The 20,824-nt window shown below is 46.4% G+C and overlaps 1 protein-coding gene across 1 annotated transcript; it reads left to right on the top strand.

The window, feature by feature from the left end:
- Positions 1–1,513: 1,513 nt before the first annotated feature.
- ilvbl (ilvB (bacterial acetolactate synthase)-like) lies at positions 1,514–18,950 on the top strand. Its single transcript, XM_007895971.2, has 15 exons — positions 1,514–1,691; positions 2,267–2,468; positions 5,568–5,695; positions 5,968–6,106; positions 8,193–8,301; positions 9,166–9,265; positions 9,906–10,003; positions 10,890–11,026; positions 11,154–11,288; positions 11,785–11,899; positions 12,028–12,197; positions 12,964–13,034; positions 15,774–15,845; positions 17,171–17,276; positions 17,402–18,950. The coding sequence occupies exons 1-15, from the start codon at positions 1,554–1,556 to the stop codon at positions 17,578–17,580; spliced, it is 1,899 nt and encodes a 632-aa protein (XP_007894162.1). The 5' UTR covers positions 1,514–1,553; the 3' UTR covers positions 17,581–18,950.
- Positions 18,951–20,824: the final 1,874 nt, after the last annotated feature.

Raw genomic sequence — 20,824 nt, 5'->3', positions numbered from 1 at the left:
CCCCCGCAGGCCCCGCCCCACAGGCCCCGCCCCACAGGCCCCGACCCCACATTCCCTACCCCACGGGTCCCACCCCTACAGCCCCACGGGCCCCGCCCCCATAGGCTCCGCCCTCAAAGGCCCCGCCCCCCCAACCCCGCGTGTGTGTTTGTGTCCGCATCCAAGAGGGGTTGAGGAGTTGAGTGTGTGAGGGGGTGAGGGTTGGGGGGAGGGGGCGTGAGGGGGTGGGGGGGGGCGTGAGGGTTGGGGGGAGGGGGGGGAGGGTTGGGGGGAGGGGGGGTGAGGGGGTGGGGGGGGGGGGGCGTGAGGGGGTGAGGGTTGATTTCAATCTCACGGCTCCAAACATTTCAAAGTTTCTTCAACAATAATAACAATAATAATTCTGGCGTTTGACGCGGCGCCCGATCACGTCTTCCAGACGCCTCAAAGCGCTTCACAGGATACACTGTAAAGTGAGGTGACTGTATTTTGTGGGCAAAACACAGCAGCCAATTGCGCACAGCGGCGTCCCCACACACAGCCGTGGATCGAGTGACCAAATTATTATTTTTTTGAAGAGATTATTACCCTCTGGAAAGCGATCCGTCAATCGACTGACAACCAGGTTTCTAGTTACTGCTGAGTAAACAGAGGCGCGAGTGTGGAGTAAGGAAACTTAACCAACATTTTCGCCCCGACTGGGAATGAAACCCGGGTCCTCTCGCTTGCGAGGCGAGGACTCTAACCGCTGAGCTACAGGACTCCACGCAGCGATTTTCTTCAACAACAAACTACATTCATACAAAGCCTTTCACGTCAGAAGGATGTCCTCAGGGGCTGAACATTCAGGGGTTCGCACCCGAGCTGGGGGTTGGAATCAGGAGGACAGGATAGGAGACGAAGACACGGTCTTGAGACAGGACTTGAAGAGGCGAGGGAGGTGGGGGCGAGGGAGGTGGGGGCGAGGGAGGTGGGGGCGAGGGAGGTGGGGGCGAGGGAGGTGGGGGCGAGGGAGGTGGGGGCGAGGGAGGTGGGGGCGAGGGAGGTGGGGCGAGGGAGGTGGGCCTCCGGGATGGAGTTCCAGACGGTGGAGGCAGAGAGGCTGAAGGCTTGACCGCCAATGGTGCCGAGGGCAGGGTGGGCCCTCTACTTCAACAAAAATAACCAAACTTCACAAATATGACTATATTTCTCTCCCAATATTGAGAAAATCAATAGAATTTTCTGTTTAAATCTTAAAAATACAAAGAAAAAAACATACTCAATACTGAAACTTGCTGCTCCACCTGTGACCAGTAGGTGTCACTCCTGCTGTTGCTGTTCCGGCCACAAGGCGGCGCCATCCGCATGTCACGTGTCATTAATTGGCCAATCGTGGAGCAGTGATCCTTTGGGTTTGGCCCTTCAGTCAACAATGAATCACAGGCCCCGCCCCCAGACATTTGATTGGCCAGACGGCTGGCCCCGCCCCTACCTCTCTGTGATTGGAGCAAATCGCCATCAATCAAGGTAGGTGCAGCGGATAGAGCGGCGCATCCGCACAGCAGTCAGAGCGGCGCATCCGCACAGCAGCCATGGACTTGGACCCCGACACCGACCAGGACATGGAGCCGGACCTGTTGGCGCTGCTCTGGGCGGCGCTCGTGTCCGCGACTCTCGCGCTGCTCGTCATCGCTTATAAACTGGGATTGTTACACCACCTGATTTACAAGGTGAGTGGGGGAGGGGCTGAGGGGCTGAGGGTGGGGCAGAGGGGAGGGGGTGAGGGGAGGGGGTGAGGGTGGGGCAGAGGGGAGGGGGTGAGGGGAGGGGGTGAGGGTGGGGCAGAGGGGTTGGGGGAGGGACGGGTTGGGGGAGGGCTGAGAGTTTGTGGGCGGGGTGGAGGGGTGGGGAGGGGCTGAGGGTGAGGGAGGGGGAGGGGCTGAGGAGTTGGGGGAGGGGCTGAGGGGTTGGGGAGGGGCTGAGGGAGTGAGGGCGGGGCTGAGGGTGAGGGAGGGGCTGAGGGTGAGGAAGGGGTTGGGGGAGGGGCTGAGGGGGAGGGGCTGAGGGGTTGGGGGAGGGGCTGAGGGGGAGGGGCTGAGGGGTTGGGGGAGGGGCTGAGGGGGAGGGGCTGAGGGGTTGGGGGAGGGGCTGAGGGGAGGGGCTGAGGGGTTGGGGGGGAGGGGCTGAGGGGGAGGGGGTGGGTGGGTTGGTGGGAGGTGTAGGGATTCCTTACATGGGGTACATTTGTATAAGAAATGTGTTTGTATTTCATTGGGTTTGATCTTTGTGTCAAACTCTTGACCAGATGGAACCCGACAGCCCCAAACATGGTGGTGAGATTGTAGCGAATGTCCTGAAGGCCCACGATGTGAAGTTTGTCTTCACGTTGGTTGGAGGCCACATCTCCCCCATTCTCGTAGCGTGCGAGAAGATTGGGATCCGTGTGGTAGACACACGGCACGAGGTCACAGCTGTTTATGCTGCGGATGCTGTGGCCAGACTTTCAGGTAATGAGGTGCAGCGATGGTGATGGGACAGTTAGTTGTATCCAGTGAAAATAGTTTGAGGAAAAGCAAAGTGAGAACTGTGCTTCCAGTATACGCCCTAAAAGGCACCTTAATCAAACCTCAGGAGCACTAATAATAATAATTGTTTAAAATCTGTCTGCGCTTTTGTATTTTACAGTAGAATTTACATAAGTCTTATGTTTATAAATCATACATTCTCTTAAGTCGGACATGTACCCGAGTCTCATTCAGTTGTTGACGTCTGTGTGCAAAATACTCCATTTGAAACAAGTGGGGGAAACAAAGCCCTGTGCAGCTGCCGCTTGCTTGCTTACCGGCTGTAGTGAATTATGCACACACAGTGTGGATTATTGATTAAATTGGACTTTAAGCAACTTACACAAGTTTGCTTGCAACTCATACTTAGTGCAAGTCATATTAAATGTTATAGTCTCGACTGATGCAACATAGGTGAGGTTTACTGTTTCAGCGATGTATAAACTGGGCCATACACCAGAGCACAGCATTGAAGAAATGACAAAGGGAGTGACAGGGAGATTAGAAAACATTTTTTTTTACCAGAGGGTGGTTTATATGTGGAAATCTCTCCAAAGCAGAGTCTCAATTATATTAAAACAGAATTTGATGGATGTTTGAGAACAACAACAACAACAAGATTCCATTTATAGAGCGCCTTTCACGTCAGGAGGACGTCCCAAGGCGCTGCACAGTTGGGTCATGACCCGAGGAGGGGGGAAATGGTCAGGGTGAGGGGAGGGAAGGGAGGGAGAGAGGAGGGGGGAAATGGTCAGGGTGAGGGGAGGGAAGGGAGGGAGCGAGGAGGAGGAAGAGAGTCGAGAGGGGAAAGAGGAATTTGAAGAATATGGGTAACACACAGAAAAGTGGATAAAATTAGATTAAGTTGCACAACTGCACAAAAACCGAACAGACTTGATGTTTCTGTGTGCAGCAGAATCAATTTTAACATTTTATACTGTGACACAGATTGAATAGTGTGTTTCTGTGCTGTGGTAATGGTGTGTGTTCCTCAATACCCCCACCTCTCTCTCCCTCAGTCTTTCCACCCTCTCTCCCCCTCGCTTTCTCCCTCAATCTCTCCACCTTGCCCCCCACGCTCTCTCCCTTAATCCCTCTGCCTTGCCCCCCAACCCCCCACCCTCTCTCCTTCTTCAAGTCCTGCCTGAAGACCTTCCTCTTCGACCGTGCTTATGGCCACCTCCCCCAACCCCCCACCGACTCGGAATCAGGCTTCGCCACTGTTAAGCGCTCTGAGACGCCACCCTGCGTTGAGGGCACTATACAGGTGCAACTTCTTGTTGTTGTTGCTGTGTCTGTGCTGTGTGAATGTTGTTTGTAATTCTGTGTAACACATAAGGAACATTTACACTGATATGAGTCGTCCCGTCCCAGCTCCGCTCCTTTCTCTCTCGCCATTCCCTCCAATCTGGCTTCTGCTCTGCCCACAGCACGGAAACAGCCCTGGTCACAGTCACTAATGACATTATGAACATCTGTGATCAGGGCTCCCTCTGCCTCCTTGTCTTCCTCGACCTTTTCTGCCGCCTTCGACACTGCCAACCACTCCATCCTCATACACTGCCTCTCCTCTTTACTTAATCTTCACGGACCCGCCTTTGCCTGGTTCGATTCCTATCTCTCTCACCGTCTCCACTTTGTTGCTTCTCACGGTTTCTCCTCCAGCCCCCGCACTGTCACATCTGGTGTCCCCCAGGCCTCTCTCCTTGGCCCTCTCCCCTTTAATATCCACATGCTCCCCCTTGGTGACATCATCCACAGACATGGGGTCAACTTCCATATGTATGCGGATGACACCCAAATCTATCTTTTTGCCTCCACCCTCAACTCCAGGACCACTGCTGTCCTGACAGACTGTCTGTTGGACATCAAGTCCTGGGTGAGGGCAAATTTCCTACAGTTGAATGTGAACAAGACTGAGGCCCTTCTTCTTGGCTCACGCCAGCGCCTCAGCACCTCAGGCTCTGGCAGCATCAACCTCCATGGTTGCACACTACAACTCACCAGCCAGTCAGGAACCGAGGTGTCTTGTTCGATCCTCAACTGTCTTTTCTCCCCCACATTCAAGCCATGACCCGCTCTGCCTTCCCTCACCTCCGTAACATCGCCCGACTCCGCCACTACCTCACCCCTCAGGCGCTGAAACTCATGCTCATACCTTCATCACCTCCAGGCTCGACTATGCAAACCCCCTGCTTGTTGGCCTTTCCAACTCCTCCCTCCACCGGCTGCAGATAATCCAGAACTCTGCAGCCCGTGTCCTCTCCCGCACCAAACTCCGTGATCCCATCTCCTCCACTCTCGCCCGACTCCACTGGCTCCCTATCCTTCAGAGGATCCAGTTCAAGATCCTGGTCCTCACATACAAAGCCCTCCATGGCCTCTCCCCACCCTACCTCTGCGACCTCCTAACCCTCTACCAACCCGCCTCAAGACCCTCCTCTTTGACCATGCCATCGGTCACTCCCCCTCCCTTCCCTTCCCTGACCCCAGCTTGGGTCTGAAATGCTGTCACTGTCCAGTGCCTTGGGACGTCCTCCGACGTGAAAGGCGCTATACAAATGTAATCTTGTTGTTGTGTGTGTGTGTATATAAATTGGAGCTTGAACAACATTCCTGTAATTGCCATCGTACCTGCCGTGTCAGGTTAGCTGTATAATGGGGGTGAGGGGCAGGGGAGGAGTTTTGCAATATCTCCCCTCTTTGCCATGTTCACTTAGAACACAGAATAAACATCTAGTACAACTAAACCATTTTAAGACCCAAGGGAAGCAGAATTTGTCACATTGCTATAGTGTAGGCCATAGGTTTACAGATCATTTTCTGATCGAAGTCCTTCCCCAGATCATTCTCTTTTAATAACTTTCATGAATTGCTGGAGATTGGCTCCTCTTCAAGGGAATACATTGCCAATGTGGAGAGGCTACATGACAACTTGAGGCCTGGGGGCTGCATTTACCTATTTGATGGTTGTTGGTGATGGTTTTTGTGAAGCTGGTGTCAGAGTTGTTTATTCTGACTGTGACATTTGCTGTGAATCAGGTGGGATTGGTGTTGCTGCAGTAACAGCTGGTCCTGGGGTAACCAACACTGTGACAGCTGTGAAGAATGCACAGATGGCTGAATCCCCAGTGCTGCTGATCGGAGGAGCAGCTTCTACTCTTCTAAAGGTAAAACTTGAGTCCAATGGCACCTTTTTAGCCAATTAGCAATGCTGAGTAGCCACAGTAATCTGATTGTTTTCCTGTCACATGAGAGGATATTGTTCCTCACCTGCTGCGTGTATGTGGTGTGGATGTGTGTCTCTGCATGTTTGTGTCTGTCAGTCATGTGTGTCTGTTTATTACTTGGTTATATTTGGCCTTCAGTATGCATACATTTTCTGTTTCCTTAAAATGTAATTTTCATTTTTTTATTTCATCCGGCTGCAAATTGTACCTAGGGTCGAGGTGCATTGCAAGACATTGACCAGCTGTCACTTTTCAGAACACTGTGCAAGTTCTCTGCTACAGTCAAAACAGTCCGGGACATCGCTCCAGTACTTCGGAAAGCTATTATGGTAGCTATGTCTGGAACACCAGGTACTAGATTGAACAGCTATGTGACCTGATAGTGTGATGTTAAACTTAGGTGCCAGCAAATATTTTAAAAAGCATCGGGTATTATTGTAGCATTGCTAACAAATAACATTGCTGAGAAATAATAATAATCTTTGCATTTGACAAAGGATATTATGTTAAAATACTGTATCTTAAGTTTTCTGTAAAGTGCAGTGACCAGAACACAGTATGAAACTTACTCTATTTTTGAATATTGCTACAGGATCTTTAATGTTCATCTGGATAGGTATTTAGGGCCTTGGTTTAATATCTCATCTTGAGACATGACACTTTCCACAACACATTGCTCCCCCCAGCACTGCATTAGAGTATCAGCAAAGACTGAGTTCAAAGCATCAGGTTCTGACTCAGATGCTCCCAGTGCTACCAATTGATTCAGGAAATGCAACAATTGGAGCATGTCTATTGATGTAGAATGTGTTCTGTTTATCTTATATGGGCACTCATTTTCCAGATCACTTTTCTGGGGATAATAATTCCATTAATTTTTTTTAAAAAATTGGTCACTCAATCCACGACTGTTTGTGGGACACTGCTGTCGCGATTTGCCCACAAATATACAGTTCAATTAATTTTTCAGTATATTCTGTGAAGGTATATTCACAGGATTAATAATCCCTCCAAAACAATAATAAATTGGTCATTTTCACGACTGTTTGTGGGACGCTGCTGTGTGCAATTGGCTGCCGCGTTTCGCCCACAAATATACGATCAATTCCCTTTACAGCATATTCTGTGAAGCGCTTTGAGACGTTGAGAAGATGTGAAAAGCGCTATATCAAATACATGGATTACAAATTGTAATTAAAAAGACTGATACTTGTCATGGGGCATGAAGTGTGGAGTCCTGTAGCTCAGTGGTTAGAGCACTCGCTTTGCAAGCGAGAGACCTGAGTTCAATTCCAGGCAGAGGGCGAAACCTTGGGCAAGTTTCCTTACTCCACACAGAGCCTAATAATAATCCCTCCAAAAAAAAAGCAATAATAAAAAATTGGTCACTTCAATCCATGACTGTTTGTGGGACATTGCTGTGCGCAATTGGCTGCCGTGTTCGCCCACAAATATACAGTCAATTCACTTTACAGTGTGTTCTGTGAAGCGCTTTGGGACGTCTTCCTGACGTGAAAAGCGCTATATCAAATGCAAGGATTATTATTATTATTATGTCAACAACAGCTATTTGTACAGCGCCTTTCACGTCAGGAGGTTTTCCTAAGGCACTGGACAATCAGTTTCGGGGGTCGGGATTGCGGAGGGTGGTGGGCAGGAGGAGGAGGGTGATCATAGGCACCGTCAAAGAGAAGGGTCTTGAGTTGGGTCTTGAAGGAGGCAAGGGAGAGGCCGAGGTGGAGGGACTGCGGGATGGAGTTCCAGAGGGTGGGGGCAGAATGACTGAAGGCACACCCGTCAATAGTGGGGTGAGTGAGGCGGGGGACGTGAAGCAGGCTGGAGCCCGCTGAGCGGAGGAAGTGAGGGATTGGTAGGAGGTTAGGGGGTCGGAGAGGTCGGGTAGAACAAGACCATGCAGAGCATTGAAGGTGAGGACCAGGATCTTGAACTGTATCCTCTGTGTTGGGAATCCAGTGGAGTCGGGCGAGGATGGGGATGATAGGGTCATGGTGCCTGGTGCAGGAGAGGACATGGGCTGAGTTCTGGATGATCTGCAGCCTGTGGAGGGAGGAGTTGGGGAGGCCGAGGAGCAAGAATTTTGTAGAGTCGAGCCTAGATATAATGAAGGCGCGTATGAGGGTCTTGGGGACCTGCGGTGTGAGACCGTGGCAGAGCCGGGCGACGTTACAGAGGTGGGGAAGGCAGAGCGGTCCATCACGGATGTGGGGTAGAAAGGATAGTTGAGCTTCAAACAAGACGTCAAGGTTCTGGACTGGCTTAGCAAGGTGGAGTGAGCAACCATGGATGGTGATGCTGTCAGCGCCTGAGGTGATGCTGTCAGTGGCTGTCAGGATTCAAAACTTGCTTCTGTTTTTCCAGCTTAAGTTAAAGTGACAGTGTTTGTGAATGTTTTGTTCTGAATTTTCCATGTGACCAGGGCCTGTGTTTGTCGAGTTCCCAATCGATGTCCTTTATCCATACCATATCGTCAATAAAAATATTGCAGCAAAATCTGGCTCAGGAATCGTATCCAAACTTCTAAAATGGTGAGTTTATTAAATTATAAGATGTGCAAGGAAAAATGTTCTTGAATGTTTCTATGGAAGGCTTGCTTTTTGTACTAGTGTGAAAATGCACCCAATTTAGATGTGCTATCATTTATTGAAAGAACGTGCATTTGAGATACTCCACAGATTTAACACAGAATTCTTCCACCACTGAGCCCTGAGTCCAAATGCTGCTCAGACTGATGAGATCAGAATTGTGGCTGTAAGAGAAAAAAAATTGCCAGATTTTTGCTTCTGGTTACAATCAAATCAAACCTTCCTCTCTCTCTTCTGCAATGGATTTATGTGCCAGTGTCAGAAATGGATCAGTTCAAGCTAATGCTTGTGCCTTCCCTCTCCCTTTTTCTTCCACCCGAATCTTTCAAGGTCCTCTTCTTGTTTTGACTCATTGTTTTGACTTCTACATGAAGGACAATAATTTGGGTGAGGTATACATGGGAATCCCTATCTCCCAGTATGATTTACTGCTTCAGGAGAGAAGAGGTTTAAAGAGAAGTTTAAAAGATTTAGTTGAAGCAGAGAAATCCTCCTTGCCCATAACACAGAGAATACAGTGACAATTTGATGACCCACAAGTTGACCATGTTTTATGCTGGCTAGTCAGTGCCAGAAGCTGTGTGTACCACAGATCAGGTTAACATAGGTTCACAGCAGACACTATAGGGAAGGCAGTGCTTCACTGAAGAGCACCATGAAAGGGTTCTGTTGTAAGTATTGATTTATTTGCGTCAATGTCAATTTTCTGTGTTTGTTCTATTTTGAACTTTGGACCTTGGCAAGAATAATATATGGAGGAGATCAGTTGTGTTATTGTTCTGCTCTCTTATCTCACTCTTTACTCAGGTACCTTCAGATGTATCTACAGAATCTGTTTGTTGGAGCCTGGGAGCCCACAGATATCAGTCCACTTCCAGTGGTGTTTCCAAAAGCCACAGTTTCTGAGGTAGATTCTTGCACACAGGACAACAGTATAATAGAGAGACAGTTATTCACACCGATTGGCACTGATTTCATTGTGGATGAGGAAACAATGGAGATAATTGCTCATTATACAAAATATAATATACTAACAAAATAATTCTTCCAAATAATCAGGAATTATACTGTTACCATATAACTCCACATTGTACCAGCCCTTCTCTCTCTCTTACCTGCTAGTACCTGCTGAAACTCTAACAACTTGCATTTATATAGCACACTTCACATGGAAATACTCTACCAGTTGTTTGACATTTACTGAAGTTTCATAACATGGCTCGAATGTAGGGCAACCCCATTTATAAAGCAGTATTTTAGGTCCATGGTATTATTACAGTTGCATGAAAATAATTCCTTCCTCCTGCTTTCAGCTCATCAATGTTGTCACCAGGCTCCTGATATGGACTGGGCGATGTCCTGTGCATGTACAATGCATGTAAGCCGGAAGTTGGCAGCCCATACCCCACTTCTAGCAACTACGGGTTAACTGGACGCCTACATCATAACTAACGTGTGCTTTTGCAAGGCACCTTATATGGGGTTGCCCTGGAATTATCATTTTTAAACGCTGCTGCTATTTAATTCTCATTCTTGTGTTTCTCTAGATGCAGCGGTGTGTGGAGTTGGTAAGCAGGGCTAAAAGACCAGTTATTGTTCTGGGCAGCCAAGTAATGCTCCCTCCTACACCTGCGCAAAGCCTTCGGTAAGATTTAGCCATCTAATAGCAACGGGCCAACCTAGACTCTTCTGAATTTTATTAAATACTCTGCCTCCCCAGAGAGTATGTAAAATGTTTGCTGAGACTCAGATCACGGGAATGTATAAGACTGGAAGGCCAATAATGGTCCACCAGATAATGGCTTAGGTGGTCGGCTTCTTCTGGGATTTACACTGAAAAATAGGTTGTACACTGGGTTACGCATTGCCTTTCCTTTTTAGAAGTTTAGTTTGAATCTAATCTAAACTGATGAGTTAAAGTTGTTTTCTTTCTCTGTTGTGTACAAGGTACTATGTTCAATGCAGCACTCCCCCAGCATTGCATTGGAGTGTCAGGCAATAACAACAAATGACATTTGTATTGCATCTTTCACGTCAGAAGGACATCCCAAAACGCTGAGACTATATGAGTTCCAAGTCATGGTGTGGGTCTTGAACCCATAGCTTACTGACTCTGAGGCAAGAATGTTACCACCTGAGACAGACTTGACACACAAATTTAAAGAGGAGAAAGTTTCCTCTGTGTCCTCACCAACAATTTCCCAGATACTGTACTTCACGACTGTTTGTGTGACACTACTGTGTGTAAATTTGTTACTACTCTCACCTGCAAAATACGCAGTTACATTTTACAGTACGTTCTCTGGTAGACCATTATTGACCCTGCCAGTTTTATACATTCCCGTAAAACTATGTAAAACCAAACATTTTACATAGTCTCTCCAGATGAGAAAGGCAGTGTATCAAATGCAAGGATTATCATTATTTACTGTTATAAAGGCACTGTGCAATCTAAACTTGGATCACTATGACCACAATAGCAAGGGTAAGAATAAAATAATCATAACCTCATTTTAGATGTGTTTGAATAGGGAAGCTCTGGAATATCTTGGTTTTCCTTGTTTCCTGGGAGGTATGGCTCGAGGGATGTTAGGAAAAAACAATTCCATTCACATTCGAAACAAGCGGGCAGATGTTTTGAAGAAAGCAGATCTCGTCATCCTGGCAGGTCAGTTTGTGCAGTTCAGCTGCTACTGTTCACTTTTACTTCACTCCTGCTGTCCTGTTGAGTCCTGGTCAGCATTTTCAGGAGAAGTGCTGCAAAAATAATTTTTGTTGCATTTTCATGCCAATAGGCACAGTCTGTGACTTCCGTCTGTCCTACGGCCGTATTCTGAGCAAGCACAGTAATATTATTGCAGTCAACCGTGACCACAAACAACTCCTCAAGAACTCAGATATGTTCTGGAAGCCGAAAATTGCTATACAAGGTAAGCTGCCTCTGCAAATGGGTCCAGAAACTCCTTAATAACCAAGGATCAGACTCTAATCATTGCTCAATGAAGAAATACACTGCCTGGTGTTATGAGTCAGGGGTTCTGGGTTTGATCCTCGAGCTGCACTGTCCATGTGTCTCAGCCATGCTGATCGTCAGTGTTTCTGTTGGTTTCATTGTCCTTGGAGTACAAGGTTAAGAAAGAGGAATAGGTCAGGATTCCAATTCTTTATGACTATCCAGGGAAAATGGCCATGGGTGGATGTCATATGTGTCAGGTTGGGATTGGGCTTGGCTTCATTGTCCTTCTCTATTTTCTAAATAAACTTCCCATTGACTCGCATGAGGTAGAGGATCCAAGCCTCTGTCGTCACTGACAGGAGAGTAATGTCATAACATTAGGGTGAAGACTGCTTTAAGACTTTGTGATGAGGTTTGCCTTTTGTTATCATTAAGTTACATAATAAACAGGACATGTTGTTTTTGTTCAGGTGATGCTGGCAGCTTCCTGGTTAAACTAGCAAATCTCCTGACAGGCTACACGTCTCCCCTTGAATGGACATGGAGCCTGAAGGAGGAGGACAAAAAGATTGACAAAATAAATCGGTGAGATTACTTATTGTCATCATCAGACTTTTGCTATCAGGCCAGCTCGTCTGGGTCTGGTGTGTTTCCATTTCATGACTTAAGTCTTTAATATAGAATTATGTCCTTATTGAGTTATCTCCTTTCAGTGAAAAGAGGACAGAGAAGATGCTAAAGTACTTGAACCCTCTGAATATTCTGTACTGCTTGGATGAAATAATTGCTGAAGACAGCATCATTGTGGCAGATGGAGGTGACTTTGTGGGAAGTAGTGCGTATATCCTGCATCCCCGAGGCCCTTTACAGTGGCTGGATCCTGGTGAGTCGGAAATAAAAGCTCCAAAGAACCATATTCACATTGAGTTTTCATTTTGCCTCCTCTATGTATTGATGGGAAAGCATCTGGATTGTGCTTAAGGTAACAGCTCAAAATTTCTCTTTATACGTAATTAATCCACCCCACAGATTGCTCCCTGCATTTGAAATTAAACTGTATCTGTTCTGTTGTATCTCACCTACCAATCCATGTGCTTGGTCTCAGTTCACACATGAAGCTACTTTAAAGTTCAGATTGTGATGAAACTAAACAATAGAAGCATCTGAATTGCAACTTTTAACTACAACAAACGACATTTGTTATAATGCCATTCACAATGGGAGGATATCCCAAGGCGTTGGACAGTGAAGAGTTTGCATCCGAGCTGGGGGCTGGAATGAAGAAGGGGAGTGGGAGGGTGGCTGAAGACACAGTCAAAGAGAAAAGTTTTGAGACTGGCTTTGAAGGAGGAAGGGAAAGGGCAAGCTGGAGGGGCTCCGACATGGAATTCCAGAGGGTGGGGACTGAAGGCCTGACCGCCAATGGGTTGGGGGCATGGAGCAGGTCAGTGCCTGCCGAGGCACTAAAAATTTTTAACTTGGAGTTTGGAAAGAGTGAAAATTTCAAAGGAGAAGCAGAATGCCACGTGCCAGGTGTTTTGATTCCAATGGATCTTGATCTGCACAGATCCCCATTCACTGCACACGTCTCGTGTGCGTTTGTCGGAGTTTGCACATAAGCTGTACACGTTTTGTTCCTCTGTTCACAGGCGCCTTTGGGACACTTGGAGTGGGCGGTGGGTTTGCTCTTGGGGCCAAGCTTTGCAGACCAAAGTCTGAGGTCAGTGCAGTTGCAACTACAGAAAAAGGCCTTTTGGCCCTTCGAACCTACCTCAACATTTTATTCGATGGTGGTGATATTTTAATCTCTTTTCCCACTTTTCTGCAATATTGAAAATCAAAAGAGAGACATGGATGAAGAAAGCATTTCAGCCTAACAGATTTTATCCTTTGAAAATATTCAACCTACCTTCCTCCCATTCATAGAATAATAGAATTACACAGCACAGAAGGAGGTCATTCGGCCCATCATGTCTGGGCTGGCTCTTTGAAAAGAGCTTCCAAATCAATACCACTCCCCTGTTCTCTCTTTTGACCTGTTATCTTAATCATTTATTTCATCATTACCCATAGCCCTGCAAACTTGGTCCTCCCCAACTAATTATCTAGCATTGTGTGCCTAAAAATACACAATCACTACTCTTTACAGTATGAGATTTCCTCCAGATATGGAACGCGTTATATTAAATGTAAGTCATGGAAGCCAGCAGAGGAGAGGGTCCCATTGGACAGGAAAAGGACAAATTTGCAGCAGTTCCACATATTCACAAATGGCTCCAGCTGTCAAATCAATTGCAATTTTACTCCTCCCATTTCCTCCCTTGTTCCTCTGGTTCCTCATTGATTGACAGCCCAAAGCCACTTGTGAATGGCTGGAGTCTGCTGTCAATCAATCACAATCTGACTCCACCTGGAGACACAAGCCTTGTTTCAGGGTTGAGAGTTGGTTTTGTGTGAGTTAGGGTTTAGAGTTAGGGTTTGATAGTTTGTTTTTTATCAGGCCTGGTTCGGAGCAGTTCGCAAGATCAGTTTGCTAGTGACTGGAATTTTGTAATTGCTGAGAATCAGAGTGCCGGCGAGCAGCACAGCACTTTGTCCGGATTAACCGTATTGTTGTACGAATTAACTGGCATATTTAAAACCGGTAAGAATACAAGTGAATCGGGGCCGGGAGTTTTGAACAAATTAACCTGGCGTCCAGGGATAACCAGTGTCCAGTTACCCAGCCATCCAGGTTTTCCACTGAATTATTATTTATAGCATAAAGCTGTTTCTTAATAATCTGACAACAATTTAATTCACTCAGTGCGTTTTACGTCAGGTGGACGTCTCAAATTGCTTGATGGAGCTGACTGGGAGCCTGAGCGAGAGGGGGCAGCTGAGGGTGTAGGGCCAGATGAGGATCTCTGGGATGAGATTCAGAGGCAATGACAAATACACAAGTCCTCGAACGTGGCAAAGCAATTGGAAAGGGCTATGAAAAACCTAAGGTTATTCTTAGTTTTATACATAAGGGCATAGAGTACAACAGTAAAATAACGGTAAGTTTGGACAAATCACTGGTTAGACAACAGTGAGTTTTGGGTACCTCACTTCACAATGGATGTTAATGCCTTAGAAGAGGTACAGAGGAGGTATAGAGAATGATACTAGCCATTAGGAGCTTCACTTTTGACGAGAGATTGAAGATGTTAGGTCTGATAGAGATGTATGACATTATGAGTGGTTTTGACAAAGTAAATGAGGAGAAGCTATTTCCACTGTAGGGGAGTCAGTAACTGGAACCATAATTATATGAAAGTCACAAGAAACCAAAAGGAGAGCCTAGGAGACATTTATTTCACTCGAAAGGCTGTTGGGATGTGGAATACTCTGCCAGTTAGGTGGTAAAGACCATTGTGGGTTTCAAGAGGGAAGTAGATTAGTATATGAAGAGGCATAAGGCATAGCAGTGGTATTGACACCTTGGTCTGAGAGCCAGTGCAGACTTGATGGGTTGAAGGCCTCCTTCTTAGGCAGTAAATTTCTATGATTCTATGAATCTAGAACGTCCCTTTTAAAAAGCTTAATCTCTCTGTACTTTCTCCCTGACTGCAGCTTTTTAAAGCTTCTTTACATGTGTCTTGTACCGCCCACAGTTTATATCCACCAGCAAATAAGAGTTTTTTTTTCATTATTAACCAGAATAAGAGGAAGGGTTCTTGCTGGTGCTCCTTTTTCTCTTCAGCTAAATCTAATCTTAATGGACTTTGTAATTCTGATTGTTTATCATCACAAAAAAAGGTGAAATGGCATTCAAGGTTTCCTCTCCAGATACAATACAAATTACATTTGTTTCGCGCCTTTCATGTCTCCAGTGACCCCAACTGGAATGTACATGTACAGGACAAGGTACTCTGGATTAGCTGGGACTTGCTTGTGTTGTGGGTTTATTGTGGATCCACACTGCACCTACATCTGGTGCTGAACAAGAATATGAACTACGCTGTACATAGTTTTTTTTTAAGGAAATTTATGGCTGATCTGTCGAAAAGTGGCAGAATTTTTTTGTGCTTTTTAATGGGAGCCTGAGATTATGGACTCAGACCAAAGCATTATAACAAGATTGCCCTACATGTTGATGATGGCTCAGCCGTGTTGTCTCCATGGGTGCACAGCCTATTGACACTAATTGTCAAGGCTCACACATTAAGAATGGCCGATTAGCAAGGAGCAGTAGGATGACTGGTGTAAATAGAAGCACACCCCTCAGCACAAGTCACAAGGAGAGAAGAAAATGGAGAAAAACTATGCTTCTATGACCAACATCTCTGATCAGTGATCTCTGAGCAGTGGCAGCGGTTACGTCCCTCTTGCTGGAGAACACAAATGTGACTAATTTCTAATTGATAGTGGTGTGATTTTGGGATGAGACATAAAGGAATCCTCAGAATGATTGCATCTCTTTTCTGTATCTCAGGTTTGGATAATCTATGGCGATGGCTCTGTGGGCTACAGCATTGCTGAGTTTGATACTTTCAAAAGGCACAAGGTACTCGCAACCTCTTCATTGGCAAAAGGGGGTACACAAATAACTGAACAGTGTTTGTGCAGAATAGGTTCCCTTAACGCTGATACACTGAATGTAATGGGAATAGTGCTGCACCAGTTGGAATATCCTCTGAAGTGTGCACATTTTTATCGTATGTTCTTATCAACTTATTCATACTTTTGCTCCTTTAACACCACTTTTTAATCTAAAGGTAAATTTCACTTCAGATCTGTCTTAAGCTCTGCATCTCCAATTGGTAGAACCATCGCTCAATGGGAAGAGATATGGGTCCGAGCTATGGACAGGAAGATGGTGGCAATGCTCTCACACATTTCATGTTGAGGTGTGTTGCCCACCAGGAAGCTCACAGGCAGTGCCTGGTACCTACCTGTTGAGGGCTGAAACCCGCACTTGTCAAATGACTATCCTCCTGTGGTGGTGGGTTGAGGGGAGCGGGGTCTCCTTGGAGGTCATCTGGCTGCAAAATGATACGTTTGGCAACAGAATGTTCTAATCGAGCCAACCCTCTGTGGAGGGCAGATCTCATTCCTCAAGTGGGAAGTGCTGCAATACCGACTATAACCAACAGAGGGCTGTAGCTGTAGCCAAGAGCTCAATCCTCCCCATAATGATCCAGATCTGGGTGAGATTCGGGTGTGTTCTGTGTAGCACAGGAGAATCTCAACAGAAGAGCCTTTCAGGCAGGTACTTTAGCTCAAGGAATAACTGATAAACACAGAAACTACAATTGAGTTTAGCCAAAAAAGCAAAAGGCCAATCTTTGTGCTGCTGAGTTAAGGATCTTTTGTTGCAGAGTTGGGTTCAGTAATAGCCCAAGACCTTGTTTTACTGACTATATCTCCCTTATTGTTACTCCAGTTACCTCTCACTATCTCACTCAGTAACCTGGTAGTCAGTCCCGATGGAATGTTTAATATTCGGAGTCCTGTAGCTCAGTGGTTAGAGCACTCGCTTTGCAAGCGAGAGACCTGAGTTCAATTCCAGGCAGAGGGCGAGCCCTTGGGCAAGTTTCCTTACTCTACACGCCTGATAATAATCCCTCCAAAACAAAACCCGATAATAAATTGGTCATTTTCAATCCATGACTGTTTGTGGGACATTGCTGTGCACAATTGGCTGCCGCGTTCGCCCACAAATATGCAGTCAATTCACTTTACAGTGTATTCTGTGAAGTGCTTTGGAACTTCTAGAAGCGCTATATCAAATGCAAGGATTATTATTATTATATTCTGCAGATCTGAAAGAGTATCCAGGGATCATGCATTATAAATTTTTTTTAGAATTTCCTTTCTCTATTTTTCTAGGCTCCTATAATCGCTTTGGTTGGTAATGATGCTTGTTGGAGCCAGATTTCCCGTGAGCAAGTTCCAATGCTGGGCAGCAGTGTAGCTTGCAACCTGGCCTACACAGGTACTGAAATAATCCAATCTTTTCAAGTTGGGAGTCAAATTCTTCACAATCTATTTCTTTAAGATGTTGTTGTTCAATCCAAGTTGCTGTCGAGTATTTTTCAAAGAATATCTTCCCATCTCCAGATTATCACATAGTTGCTGAAGGATACGGCGGGAAAGGTTACTTATTGAACACTGCAAATGAAAACCATACAGAAGATCTCTTAATGGAAGCTAAAATGGAAGCTCATGGCGGCAATCCCATATTGATTAATGTGCTGATTGGAAAATCAAACTTTAGGGAAGGTTCTCTCTCTGTGTAATAACAATTTCTATCTGAATCATGTTTCATGTGTGCCTTGTCTAGACTCTTAATCTTGATCTAGACACAATAGTTAATTCAGCACTAAGAGACTGTAAATAATCATGCAAAAACATTTAGTGCAAAAGCCATGCGGAATTTGTGAAATCAATGGCAGATATTACTCTTCTGACATTTGGTGTTTTGTGATTTACAAGAAAATTTCAAAGCAATTTTTATGAACTTTTAGATTGATTCCTTTAATTTAGTCAGGGTTTCTGATCGAAGAGTTTGCATTCAGAACCTTGCACACTATTAGTAGTTTTATGATTTTTAAACAAGATTTTGTGCACTATTCAGAAAGCTAATGTTGAAGCTAAGGATTCAAATGGAAAGAGCAAGGTTTTGTCCCTAGATATATTTAGAAGTGAATTGCAATGTTGGCAAAACTGCAACAACATTTATTATTGCTTTGTTGAAAGACTGTCAATACTTTGGGATTTTGGGATCCTAAAAAAAAACTATTTTTATTACANTTTTTTTACTGGAAATGCCATTGATTTAATGTCAATTTAGAATGCCAACTATCTGTTGACTATTTGACAACATGGGTTGGCTGAAATAAGTGGTAAAGATATTTAATAGGGTTTTCCCTCTAAATACTGTCATGTTTTGCTGACATTTATACCTCTTATCTGTTCCCAAGGACTGGCCTCTGATTAACTGCTTTGAGGTGGCTCTAAAATAAATCAGCTATCGAACAAACAAGTCTAAATTATAGTGAGGATTAGCTGTACTTTCCAATATATGGTTTCCCAGGTTTTCAGAACATAATCATTTCCAATTAAAATACTTTGAGAAAAAGCACTTGATTACCATCATAGGTGCAATTGTTGCCACTACTGTGACTGATTAAGTAAAGACTCAGGGTTCTAATTTTCTTCAAATGAAATCTGAATGAATTGCAATTATAATGTTATGGGACAGAGTGCATTGGGATTTGTGAAAAACAATACCTCCTCGTGTTAGGCAATATTTTTGCTGACTGACTATTACTTGATACATGATGGTATTTTGCTAATTTAATGGGATACATTTATTTAGTTAAAGCACTTTAAATGGATTTGTATCATTTTTAAATAATGGGGTTGGATGACAGTTGTAGTTTAAGGAATGATGATGAGACTGCGGGTTCAGATTCAGACTCCTCGCTTGGGTGAGTCCCAGAGGGCTGCGCACTGCCTCTGTGCTTAGCGTTAATATTGCAGGAATGTACAGCTTTGGGGTGGGATCTGACTAGTTCTATCTTAACTCAGGAAGCATTGTTCTATGGCACTTCCAGGACTATATTCTTTTGGTGTAAGTACATTAAATATTTTGCGTCAATCAGTATATGTTGTTGTTAATTTGTTTTTAATGGAAACTCTGTCCTTGAAATGGAATATTATTATTTTATATCTCACAATCTCCGCCCACAAAATACAGTCCATTCACTTTACAGTGTATCCTGTGAAGCGCTCGGAGACGTCTCGAAGACATGATGAGGCGCTGCATCAAAGGCCAGAATTATTATTTTACTCAACGCTACAACACCAGGTTCCTGTGAGTGGATCTCAGTTAAGGTGATAGCTTCAGGACATGTGTCCCTGAGGGTGAGAGCCACCGGCCAGGATCTGACTGTCAAACTGGCCGACAGCTTCCTCTGGACCTGACACATTGGGTGGGGAATCGGCACAGAGGGACGCCTCAGCCTCAGCCTCAGCCTCAGCCTCAGCCTCAGCCTCAGAATAAGCCCCGTCAGAGCCTCACATTAGGGTCAGGGCCCAACACACGATCATATGATGGTCCCAGTGCCTCGGGACGTCCTCCCGACGTGAAAGGCGCTCTATAAATGGAATCTTGTTGTTGTTGTTGTTGTAGTGGTGGTTTATGGGCCGACTCACGAGGGCTGTGATGCAACACCGCGACAGCTTTAACTACCGGTGGCGCCTCTTGTGGTTGGTCTGTGCTTAGACAGCGCTGAGTGACAGGAAGAGGGGCGGAGCCGGAAGACTCCTTTGTGAGTGACAGGAAGAGGGGCGGAGTCGAAGGACTCCTCTGTGAGTGACAGGAAGAGGGGCGGAGTCGAAGGACTCCTCTGTGAGTGACAGGAAGAGGGGCGGAGCCGAAGGACTCATCTGTGAGTGACAGGAAGAGGGGCGGAGCCGGAGGACTCCTCTGTGAGTGACAGGAAGAGGGGCGGAGCCGGAGGACTCCTTTTGAGTGACAGGAAGAGGGGCGGAGTCGGAGGACTCCTTTTGAGTGACAGGAAGAGGGGCGGAGCCGGAGGACTCCTTTGTGAGTGACAGGAAGAGGGGCGGAGCCGGAGCACTCCATGAGTGACAGGAAAAGGGGCGGAGTCGAAGGACTCCTCTGTGAGTGACAGGAAGAGGGGCGGAGCCGGAGGACTCCTTTTGAGTGACAGGAAGAGGGGCGGAGTCGGAGGACTCCTTTGTGAGTGACAGGAATAGGGGCGGAGTCGAAGGACTCCATGAGTGACAGGAAAAGGGGCGGAGTCGAAGGTCTCCTTTTGAGTGACAGGAAGAGGGGCGGAGCCGGAGGACTCCTTTTGAGTGACAGGAAGAGGGGCGGAGTCGGAGGACTCCTTTTGAGTGACAGGAAGAGGGGCGGAGCCGGAGGACTCCTTTGTGAGTGACAGGAATAGGGGCGGAGTCGAAGGACTCCATGAGTGACAGGAAGAGGGGCGGAGTCGGAGGACTCCTTTTGAGTGACAGGAAGAGGGGCGGAGCCGGAGGACTCCTCTGTGAGTGACAGGAAGAGGGGCGGAGTCGAAGGTCTCCTTTTGAGTGACAGGAAGAGGGGCGGAGTCGAAGGACTCCTCTGTGAGTGACAGGAATAGGGGCGGAGTCAGAGGACTCCTCTGTGAGTGACAGTAAGAGGGGCGGAGCCGGAGCACTCCATGAGTGACAGGAAAAGGGGCGGAGTCGAAGGACTCCTCTGTGAGTGACAGGAAGAGGGGCGGAGTCGAAGGTCTCCTTTTGAGTGACAGGAAGAGGGGCGGAGTCGAAGGACTCCTCTGTGAGTGACAGGAAGAGGGGCGGAGTCAGAGGACTCCTCTGTGAGTGACAGTAAGAGGGGCGGAGCCGGAGCACTCCATGAGTGACAGGAAAAGGGGCGGAGTCGAAGGACTCCTCTGTGAGTGACAGTAAGAGGGGCGGAGTCGAAGGACTCCTTTTGAGTGACAGGAAGAGGGGCGGAGCCGGAGG

The sequence above is a fragment of the Callorhinchus milii genome, unplaced genomic scaffold (assembly GCF_018977255.1).
Source record: "Callorhinchus milii isolate IMCB2004 unplaced genomic scaffold, IMCB_Cmil_1.0 Scaffold25, whole genome shotgun sequence".
Lineage (NCBI taxonomy): Eukaryota > Metazoa > Chordata > Chondrichthyes > Chimaeriformes > Callorhinchidae > Callorhinchus > Callorhinchus milii.
Note: the sequence above shows the minus strand (reverse complement) of the source record. Positions and strands in the feature narration are given on the sequence as shown.